We start from the raw sequence: 12273 nt of genomic DNA on the forward strand, positions 1-12273 counted from the left end.
CACGTTATACGACCAATTTTCCACTGAGATAGATACATCATTTAGAAGCTCTAAACAAATTTGTAAAAATATAGAACTTTATTCGTCTTCCCTTTTTTCCACTTAGTTATGAAGAAAGACACAAATAGAAACATCTATTTCAACTTTTTTTAATTTTCCTAAAAATCGTTCCCTTCAAAATGAAAAAATGTTTCAGTCTAGACTAAAAATACCTATAAGAAACTATTTAAAATCAATTATTCAACATGTTAAATCCTTTTTTTTGTAAAATATTTAAACAACCTTAATGAAATTTTGCATGAAAGGTTTTGAAATTTGTTTCATATAATTCCTGTATCACATTTAGATGTACCCAAAATGTGATAGGTTTATCCTATATTATTTTCAATCGTTTCCACGTGAAGCTACTTGACCTTGTCTCAAGCCTAAATTCACCTAAATCTACATTCAACTTAATTCCATTTTTATTGCTAACCGAAAAAAGAATCCCAATAATCAATATTCAACCTTCTTCACAATTCGTTCCTATACATTTATAGATTGAAGATTCTTCTGTTTGCTTATTTTTTGAAAAGAAGAAAAAAAAACTCTCTTGTACTTTTGCTCTTTTTTATCTTGAAAATGGGATTGCTCGTCCCAAAAGATTTAAACCACACGACTTCCCATGTTCCTGCCTAAAAAGGAACTTGCAATACCCATACTATCCACCCCAATACTCATACCCACACTTTTTTGGAAAATGTAATCACATCGAGGCAAAAAGTTTTATTTGCCCAAACTTGCAAACAAATAAACTTTCCTTATCGGTAAAATCAACACTTTGCCCCATCTCAAACCCTCTTGCTGCTGTTGCACGCCATCAGACATCACAGCACAGCAAAAAAAAAAAAACAAGAAGTAAAAGTTAACTATATACAAGTAGACTGAACACAATACTTCCAACAACTGGCTATAACCCTGTTGGCCAAAATGTAGCTAGGTACGAGGCAGCCATATAAGCCAACAACTATTGTATATACTTCTGATGTTCTTGTTTCGACTCTCCGAAGGTTTCATCTTCTTATTGTGGCCTCACCCAACCCCTCTACTCTTTTTGTTGGTCTCTATCATCGTCGTGGCTGTCGATAATAAGGGTTTAATAATATAAGGGCTTAGTATAGTTTGGGAGTTCTTTCCCATTTTATCCCAACTACACATTCCTGTTTTTGTTCTCTTTTTTGAATGGAAGAATGCACTTGTTTCAGCCGCGAACTTTTTTTCGAGCTTAATACAAAATTTCAACAACAAAAAAGTCTGCCGTACCCTGCTAGAAAGGCCTTTTATGCAGCCAAATAAAAAATCAGCTAAAAACTTTCATCGGACGGGAAGGACACGACGATATGCAACTGATGATGATGATAGTGAAAAAAAAAATATATCAGAAGTCAAAGAATTCAACGCGTTGATTTAAAGGATTGCCAGGATTGCAGATCCTATTGAAAGACTCAGTCAGTATAGAGTTATTCATACAATTCGGTTCTGGCTTCGGATATAAGCAAGGAAAAGGGAACTTTTTGTAAATAGTTTTTTGCTTGTTATTTAGTTTATACTCTCGAAATCTCAATTCCCTATACATCATTTGATGAAGACGGACTTGGAGGGTTTGAGGGTATATTTTGTTTACCTACATTAAATATTGAGTTGAATATATTTTAAAAAAGGGAGAGCGAGGTTTTTATGTATCAACATCGAGTTATGGGTATTGAGCGAGCATCGAACTGTATTGCATGCAGGATGAGGAAGAAGCTTCCTATCCTGGGTTATCGCAACAACCTACATATACGAGTACAATAGTAATATAGCAAAGCTATCCACCAGGCCGGATACTTAAAAGTTTCCTAATTTGCAGAGTTTTCATTTTTTTCAATTTTTCTATCGACTGGGATAATCGAGAACGAGAGCGCACATAGACAAAGGGAAGCTTTTCAGGACAATACAATGCATAGTTTTTTCTTTTTAATTTTATTCCTGTTTTTGAAACTATATAAGTATGGTATTGAGATTGCTTTTATATAGTTTCGGGTTTTGTTTATAATCCGAGGCAGATAATAATAAAAGTCTTTTGCAAATTATAGTTAATCTTGATTGAGCCGTTTGGCTACGGCGCAGTTTAAAAGTGAAAAAAAAAAATTAAAAACTTCGAAAAAATATTCAGTCGAGAATGTTTATTTTAGGTATTTTGCATTGTCTGCTAAATACAATACAGTCTTTTTTAAAATCTCTTTGTTACCTTTATTTATGAGTATAGTGATTTAAATGGAAATAAAACAATTGATTTTAGCAGGTATTGGAAAATCAACTTAAAACGGTATATAAAGACAAAACATTGAATTAAAACTCAGTTAAACTTCAGAGTTAAAAACCTAACCGAACAATTGATAAGAGTTTTGATAATTTTAAATATTGTGTGTTGGATGATCTCAAGCATATTACTATCAAATCTAGTTTTCAGAGCTACGGAATTCATATGAATTTAAAGAAACCGACGATATGCAAATAAATATTTTTTGACTCAAACATTGAAAAAATGATATTGGAAGCTCGGGAGAATTAAATTCCGCTTTTTATTTCAATGACTAAATTTAAAAATTTCTTTATATGTTTCCTTTTTTAAGCTCAAATTTAAAGCGGCCCGTAGACGCTCAATATTATTTTGTAAAATAATATTATTGGCTCTGCGCCCCAGACGATTCAATATTTTATAAAATAATTTAGTTGAAAGCACCGTGAATGGTTCCTACAAGATTCTAAGAAACTGCCTCGCATCGTAGCGGGGTCAAAGTAACACTACGTCATCTACAACTGCACCACTTTTTTCAGAATCCAGATTTTGTTTAAATTCTTTTCCGTAATTGGTGAGCATACATTTCCGTACAAAACTTGCTGTTTATAAGCTTCGGGATCTCTTTCCTTGTATTTCGAAAGTAATTTTTCATTTATTGCGACACATAGAAATTATATGAAAAGTATTGCATTCATAAAACAATTTCGAGCTCGCTATTTTAATGAAACATGATGTTACGATAATAGAGAAATCGAAAAAATGGGTCCCCTGTTTCCGTCTGTCAGTCCTTGCCCCTACAACCAGAACCATTAGTTCGATTGGCTTTAAATTTCTAAATTAAGGTTTTGAGCCGATTCACGTTGGACGTTTTTTTTTTCATTTTTTACCGATAACAGTTGTCCTCATAGACATATTGTGTTCAAAAACAAAAAAATCGAATCTTCTCAAAAACAAACCGATAGATTTTTTTTCAATTTTCGCTAACATTTTTGTATTCTTTATTTGTCTTCTTAGAACCGTAATTTCGTTTCCGTTTTAAGTTCTCTCAAAAACCAATGAACCAATTTCAAAAATACTTTTTTCTGCACCAGCTCTTATACTTCTTTTTATTGGTATATAAAATGTTATTGTTTTCATTGTTGACCTTTAAAAAAATGTATCAATTTTTTTCGAAATTCGTTATTTAATAGTTGGTCTTTATATTCCACAAAGCCAGCAGAATCACAAACAAGTCAATACTTTCTAAAATAAGTGTTCTTTTAACCTCAGTTTCATTTTCTTCAATAATATTGCACAACCTTGAAATATTATCCCTAGACGCTCAAAAATATTGTGCAATAATATTGAGCGTCTAAGGATCGCTTTACACATTGAAATTATAGCTAAGGTCCTCAGAAACTGAATTCTTCAAGTTATAGCTTTGACATTATTCACGTTTTTAATTTCAGAAGATAAGAAAGCCGTGTACAAAAGAATGACATTTTTGAGATAATATTAAATATTTAAAATAAAAATCAATTGGATTTATTTATATTAAAATATATCAATACTAAAATTTGTTTTTTGATTCAATTATCTTGACACCAAACAAGGATATTTACTTAAAGATAATTTAGCTTTTAAGAAAATATTATTATATGAACTGAGAGTCGCCCGTTTTAGTTCGTCTGTCTTTCTGTCCTCGCGCCTGCAGCCCAAACCATTGGGTCGATTTAGTTACAACTTGGAAATCAAGGTTTTAAACAGTTTGGGATTTTTGTTTTCATTGTCGTAAGACGAAAAATAAAAGTTGTCCCCGTAAAATTTGTTGACCAAAAACCGAAAAATCGAATTTTTTCGAAAACAAACAGAAAGATTTTATTAAATGTTCTCTAAAAAATGTTGTTCTTGTCATATTTTTGTATTGATTCAAAAGGGTACCCCCATAAAATCATATAATAATACACCGATTTCAATTATTTGTCCGCTCAAGCTCTTATACTGTCTTAATAATATTTTTTGTCCTTTATTTTCGAATCTCATAAGGGAGTCAACATTTCTTTAACAGAAGTTAAATGTAAATTTTTAAGCACTTAATAACTCAATACCAAAAATATTTTTAAGACGAAATTTAAAAATTGTATACATGTATACAAATTAATTTAAAAACCGCTCTAACAATTTTCGAATTTAAAAAATGAAATTAATTAAGTTTTTTTGTTTAATTAAATTATATTCAAATTTTTGAGGCAAGATTTCTTCTCATAGAAATCAGTAACTATTAATCAATTAAATTATATTAAATGATTCTTGATTTTGGAATTGTATGCTGTTTTTTAAAACTACACCTACGTTGTTCACTTTCCTGTATAAATACAAGGCGTACATATAACGTGTTATCCATTTTGGGGTTTCAAAAGTAAAGTTCAATAAAACAAATATTTACATATTTCATCACAATTCTTTTTTATTACAAAATTTAAACATTGAAATTATATGTGAAACACTACATCTTTTAAATAACGAATGCACGAATTGTTGCAAGAATCAATTTTTGACAACTTTTTGACATACATTGGACGGTATCTCAACCATACCTTGTAGAATGTTGGTTTTTAAGGGCTCAAGAGTTAAAGGTTTATCTGCATAAACACGATTTTTCACGTAGCCCTACAAAAATAAGTACAGCAGTGTCAAATCACATGAAATTACACAGCCAGAAAATGTAGCTTGCAAAAAAGCTGTATTTGCTTGAGTTGAAACCTCATATTCTCCAAGTCGGATTTTTCAGTTGCACATCGTTGTTTTGCCGAAGAAGTAAGGTCCCATTACCTTCGGAACAAAGAGCGTACCAAACAGTGACTTTTTGTGGATGTAATGTCTATGTAATTTTGAAACCGTAAAATTTATAACCCGTTATAACATATCATAAATTAAGGGGAAATTGTCCTTTATTAAATTAAAGTAATAACTACGACTGGATCTAGTTCTTTACTTTTAACGAATTTATTAAGAAAGAACGATTTATCTTGTTGAATATTTCTAGACAGAAATGAAAACTTTTGAAACATTTTTTTGTAGCTTAAACATAAATATTTAAGTTCAAGCTATTAATCCATCCTTATAAAAATTTAAACTGGAAAAATAAGATTTAACTTCGTTAATTTAGCGTTAACAATTTTGAAAAAGAAATTGGCATCACAGCTGCCTCTTTAATATTAAAGTTTTATCTCGTTCATGTTATACTTAAAAAAACACAATTGCTTCTGCTTACTGCTTAAAGTGGCGCTACAGTCCTGTGTGAACTAGGGTCTCACCCAACAATCTTCTTCATCTTAGCTCGGTCCTTAGCTAGATGTCTTCAGTTTCGCGCTCCAAGTTGAGTGAGGTCACTTAAAACTTGTGCACACCATCTGATCCGCGGTCTTCCTCTACTGAGCTGTCCTGTGGGAGTGGATTCGAAGATTCCGGGCCGGAGCATTGGTTTCCATGCGTTCTACGTGACATCTTAGTTGTTGGACTTTTACCCTTCTGGCTAAGCCTACGTTGCTGTACAGCTCGTCGTTTCATCTTCTCCTCCACTCCCCTTCAATGCATACAGGACCGTAGATCACACGAAGAACTTTTCTCTCGAAGCGACCCAAGGTGCTTTCATCCGCTTTTGTCATAGTCAATGCTTCTGCACCGTATAGCAGGACGGCGATGATAAAGGTCTTATATAGCAACACTTTGGTTCTTTTAGGGAGGACTTTACCACTCAATTGCTTTCTTAGTCCAAAGAAACAGCGGTTAGCAAGAGTTATTCTGCGTTGTTTGATCTCAGCACTGGTGTTGTTTTCTGAGTTTACAGAGGATCCTAAGTAGACGAAATCCTTGACTTCCCCAAAAGTTTTGTCTGTCGATGGTGACGTTTTGAACAAGACGTCAGTGCTGTATGTCTTTTCCTGACGAAAGCATGTACTTTGTTTTGCCCTCATTAACCGTGAAACTCCTTTTTGTCGCCTCTGCCTCAATACTCACAAAAGCCCCATTGACATCACGCTGAGTTCTACCGACTATTTCAATGTCATCAGCATATGCTATAAGTTGGACAGACTTTTGAAAAATAGTGGTTCTAGTATTGATGTGGGAGCTCTGCTCTATTCTTTCAAACACGATGTTAAAAAAATCACATGGCAGCGCATCACCTTGTCTAAAACCTTTTTTGACATCGAAATGTTCTGTTAAGTTGTTTCCAACCTTTATGGAGCAGCGTGAATTCTCCATGGTAATCCTGCACAAACGGACGAGTTTGGCAGCTCGTCCCAGTAGATGCTGTCATATGCGGCCTTGAAATCGATCAAAAGATGGTGGGTGTCGATTTGGTGTTCTTGTGTTTTTTCACAAAACAATTACTAAAAGTAATAAACTGTCATCCAAATAGAAAACTTATATCTTAGGTAAAAACTCACCATCGAGAGCTAAACTTAAGTGTGTATGGCTAAAAGCATTATCCAGTACCGGAATAAGAAAGAATAATTCTTAAATTCTTTCCAATCACTGCTTCTCTGCAAGAGAAATAAAAAAATACTTTTCTATTTATCACTGGAGTACTGAAGCCCTATCGCGAGCATCTAAAGCGTCCCTTTATAAAACACTAATCAACTCAATCCTATTATAAAAGTGCCAAAAAATGGACTATCTCCAAAGTGTATGAGAACACTTTAGACTGCTTTGCAAATGAAATTCCTAAAATGATTTATGGCAGCACCCAGTATTTGCACCCTAAGAAATAAGGTACACAAACAAAAATTAGGAACTGAGGAATTGTGCAAAAAAGGAATATCATGACTTGGGTGGTGGACTCAATTGGAAGAGGATCAACAAAGTGTATAAATTTGGCTAAAAGACGCTTATTAGTTGTGATTAAGGGGTAAGGCTCAACCTTTACCATACCGAAACATAAGTACAAGTAGATATGCATTAAATTGCATATTAATTAAATAAGAATCACTAAATGTTGTGATTGGTAACGAAACATAAATTCAGTATCTGACAGCATAATCAAAATCGCAAAAACTACTTTAATAATTCTATACATTCATTCATTCCAAGAAAAAGAATGGATCTCCGTACAAAAATAAAATGTGGGACTGACTGGGTCACCTGAACTGTCTCATGTATTCAAGGAGTCTGTATAAAAATACTTCCTGTAATTTAAGATTAAAAAATATACCGTAAAAAAAAGGTTATTTCAAAAATTGAAATGCCATTTATATATTTGAAAATCCTTAGAGCTTTTTTTTTAATTTTCTGTATATAATTTTGTTTACTTGAGTTTAAAAACATTAGAAGTATGCAGTTTTTAAAGGATTATTATTGTAAGTTTTACATTTCAGTTTCTTAAAAAAAATGATGACCCAGTTTCAAGATATCGATTTTATTGAAATCGGTTGATTAGTTTTTAAGAAAATTTAAAAACAGAGGAAAAATGTTTTCTTTGTATTGAAAGAAGCTAAATTAAGAAAAAAATGTTTAGATAATATTTTTTTATATCACGCTCCCTATATTTCAAACCTCGAATTTCTTTTGTGAATCGGGCCTTTGCGCCCTCTTACGGAATACCGACACATGAAAACATATCCTTTCTTTCAACTTTTTTAATTCAAATAATTTACTTTCATTCGAAACCCATAACATGAAAACTACCCTCATGAGCTTACAGATGTCTCTGTCTGTACGATATCGATTTTCTTACTACCCTTTTCCAATATGGCGTTATTATACCCCAATGCGCACACTCCTTAATGGTTCTACACTACAACTACACTTTCTCTCACAATTCGTCGACATACTCATTCATTTGAAAAACGGATTCGAGTAAATTCACAAGGACTCGTTGTCCTTCTCGGTTTTCAACAAACAAGAAAAAATGCAAATATTTTCAAATGATGAAAATTCCCTTAGAAAAATTCAATTCAGTGCGTAATCAAATCGTACCGGTTAATTTTTGTTTGCGGTCACAATCAATACCAATAAAATTGCTCAAAATCAATTAAAAAGGGTTTTTATTTTAGAGTGAATCATATTATACCCCCGTCACACGTCTAGAAGAAAATTTTGTACCTACATGTTCAAGGACTACCTACATTTTTTTCCTTCTTCTTCTTCTTCTTCTGCAAATTTCTAACTGCGAAGAACGCCAAGGTAAAGTATTTGAAAAAGGATATATGAATCTTCACAAGTGAACCTTGGTGATGAGAAATTGAAAACAAAAACCAACAAAATCAAAGGGAAACCCACCCCAAGTGTGTTTCTAGCCATATTTTTCGTGGATAAAAAGTGAAAAACCAATAGTTCCAATAAAATAGATACCTGCAAAGTGAGCCTGCAGCAGGAAAAGTCTGCCCATCATCATCCTCGCCATCAAGAGTAACCTCCCTTATACCCCCATAATAACTTCTAATATCTGGTAATAGTCGCGTATCCGGAATGAATAGTAAAAAATAAATAAAATAGATCAGAAGAATAAAAGAACAACAACAATAAAAAGAATATAAAAGCCCAAAGTGGGTGTAAGAGCCCTGCGGCCGTGTCGCTCGCGTCGATAGGACTATTGGCGACAACAACAACAAACCAAACATCTGCCACAACGGGGGCAAACACGGGCTAAAAATGGATGAATGTGAGAACCTCGTGATCGATCCAGAAGATTTCGAGGAGTCACCATTTAATGACGAAATAGTAGACGAAGGCGACGTGATGGTAAATATAATTCCTCCCTTTTTTTTCTCTCCTTAAGGTAAATTTTTTTTCAATTATTTGAACGTGATGTGTCTTTCTTATTCAAAAATGAAATGACAGCGCCTTTGCTTATAGAACGTCGTCCCTTTGAAAGCCACCCCCATCATCACAATCAAAACATATTTATACCTAGGTAGATGGAATGCTGAAGCCTCCTCTTCTCCTACGTAAAACATCACAGATTTTAACGACATACGACAACATCGACGATGATTCATATCATCAAGGCAAGCACTCATAATCTAAGGCGCAAATCACAGCTGGAGCCTCGTTAGTATTTAAAAAATAGACAGCCACAACCGCAGCCATAGCCACAGCCACACAGCCAAGCCGGTGTTAGAATCCCCAAGATTGTTCCTTTTAGAATTCGAAATAAAGAAAAGAGGACAACCTGATGTTTGTGCTATTTGTGTTGATACTTTTTCAAACATAATTATTATGTGAAGCTATTTGTATTTCGGTTTGCGTGATGGGTGGGAAAGGCAAGGGATTTAAAGTGCTGCTGTTAGCAGACTCAAAATCATGATGAAGGATATAGGACGGTACCTATCTACCTACCTTTAAAACCTAACACAAGTGCACTCCTGTTGGATACTTATAATAAGGGTGGAGAACCTGGGGCATACAGTAGGTATTCGTATAGTAAGTTTTGTCCCACTGAAAGTGCATTGTTGGCTTAAGCTAACAGTATGTTTGAAAAGAAAATTTAGGTTTATTCTGTGTTTTATAATGTATCAAAGAGGATTTTAACAAAAAGGACACGTAATATGTGGTTAACCTGTTGACTAAAGAATGTAATACTTTTTTTAATCCAGGAAAATTCCAATATTTAAGAAATGTGTTTAAGATTACAAAACACAAAGTTTAACCATTTTAAAATACTTCCCATAATATTCTAGATCTTCAAATGTTGCTCTTATTTCGTCTAATGCAACTTTTCACGCAGGGACGATGATGGATGAAAATAATATGAACTAAAAGGCTTGATCAAGAGTTTTTTCGGTCTAACCAGCATTTCACATACCTCAAACATTTTACGGTCGCTGTGGGCTTTATTTCTGGCCTCCAAACTAAAACGGCGAGGCTCATACTTCTCTTTCTCGTATGAATGAGTTTCACCTCCGTGAGTTTTTTTGTGAATAATTGTATGTGTAGTCTCATCTCTTCTAGTCCAATTTTTATTTCTTAAATTGTCTTTAAGGTTTTGTATTATAACTTCAGTCTAATTCTAATGATAGCGTTTTAAGGCCGTGAAAAATCTGTGATACAAAAATGGAAAAAATAAAAAATTATCATACTTCTTTCATTTGACATGAGCTTATAACTTATGTGAAAATTATATTTCGAAATTTGTATCGTTCTTATTTCAAACTTCATCCAGAAGCTATATGGCCTTCCAAAATCCGATCGCAATTATTGGAAATTTTCTAAAAATAATTATCTAATCTATTTTAACAGTAAATTCTAAAAACAAAAGACGAACACCTGACAGTTTCGTCAAATCTTCGTCCAAAATATATGGGCTCTACTGATTCTTTGTCTGGGGAGACTAATTTTCAACGTGGTTGATAAATTCAAACACTTAAATTCCAATTCCAAGTCAATTCAACGCGGCGGATTACGAACAGACTGAGCTTTTGAGAAATTCGAATACAAGGCGTATATTTGCATACAAATGCTAACAAAACTAAAATTGTCAGAAAGCCCAGATAATAAATTAATAAACTCTATTGTCAAATGCATTCTGATTTATGAGCCACTGTTAGAAGGTATGAAACATTTAGATGCGCATAATAAAACATATATCTCGAGTAAAGTTCTCATAAAGTTGCAAATGTACAAAATTACTAACCAAAATTTAGTAACACTATTCGGAAATAGAAATAAAATTCTCAAATTTGTTTAGGGTCGTTCTTAGAATTGTCTTTTTGCAAAGTCAATTTTTGGTATTTTCAGTCTTATTTAAGTGTGAGCTTTTAATTTTGTAATTTACTGCTGCATTTCTAAAAATTAAAAAGGGTCCTCACAATGTTTATAAAGAAGTAACTTTCCTAGTTGAACACCTTTTTCTACAATGTCACTATTGAGTTTTAAAATTCAATCGCCTTTTCAATGACGATATTCAAGATTTATATGTATATGAAATAATAACACAATTCTTATGATACAAGTTTTAAAAAATTAGATACATTGATAAGTTTTTCGTAGACATTGTAGTTGCTCTCTGAAAAATACGAAGTTTTATCAAATTTCTAACTTCTTCAAAAAATAAAATTCTTTTATTATATTCGAATATTTCTTCTTCTTCTCTTCAATAATTGGACAGCCGATTTCAAGATAATTTGGACAACATTCACTGAAAGAAAAGTGAATTATTTGCTGTACGGTTGACAACCTACGCAAACGAATTAAGAACAACGAACTTCTTGGAAGTTGTTCACGTGGAATGTTAGGTCCCTTAACAGTACACGTGCGGCCGAAGAATTAGTGGAGGCCCTAGACTGCTAAAAAGCAGACAACACCGCCATCCAGGAAATACGATGGGATAGGCCGGGCAAAAAGAGGACGAAAAACTGCGATATTTAGTATGGTGACTACTACCACGAAAAAAAACAGCTCTTATTTTAATGCGGCTTTGTCATTGGAGCCAGACTTAGGAAAGATGTCTTGAGGTATAGGTGCATCAATGAGCGCGTCATGACCATACGCATCAAGGCTAAATTCGGCAACATTAGCCTGATATGTTAGCACGCCCCCACAGAAAAAAAAGATGACAACACGAAAAATATGTTCTTCGAGCTCTTAGACAAAACATATTAGCACTGAGGTCACTACGATATTAAAATTGTCCTGGGCGATTTTAAGGCCAAGCTAGGAAGGGAAGACATCTTTGCTTTAATATTCGGGAAAAACTGCCTGCATGACAACACTTCCGACAACGGATTCAGGCTCATTGATTATGGTGCGGGGTGAAATGTCATGGTAGCCATGGTACGCGTTTTCCACACCTCAACATCCACAAAGGAACTTGGACTTCTCCAGATCAATCTACCGTCAACCAGATTGACCATATTGCGATCGACGCCAGACACGCTTCCAGCATCATGGATGTCCGAACTTTCCGAGGAGTGAACATCGACTCGGACCACTACCTCGATGTAGCCAAGGTAGCACTTCGGGTTTCCAGA

General features: G+C 33.8%; 1 protein-coding gene across 10 annotated transcripts in view; it reads left to right on the forward strand.

Annotated features, from left to right (window-relative positions):
• Positions 1–12273, forward strand: part of LOC129947949 (serine-rich adhesin for platelets) — a 206508-nt gene that overhangs the window by 112443 nt on the left and 81792 nt on the right. The window contains exon 1 of one of the 10 annotated variants that reach the window (XM_056058732.1): positions 8150–9046. The exons of the other annotated variants lie outside the window; for them this stretch is intronic. Within the exon in view, the coding sequence (XP_055914707.1) occupies positions 8957–9046 (90 nt within the window). The 5' untranslated portion in view covers positions 8150–8956. Of the gene's footprint in view, positions 1–8149; positions 9047–12273 lie in introns of those variants that run through there. 10 annotated transcript variants of the gene reach the window in all.

This window comes from Eupeodes corollae, chromosome 2 (assembly GCF_945859685.1).
Source record: "Eupeodes corollae chromosome 2, idEupCoro1.1, whole genome shotgun sequence".
In the NCBI taxonomy this organism is placed as follows: domain Eukaryota; kingdom Metazoa; phylum Arthropoda; class Insecta; order Diptera; family Syrphidae; genus Eupeodes; species Eupeodes corollae.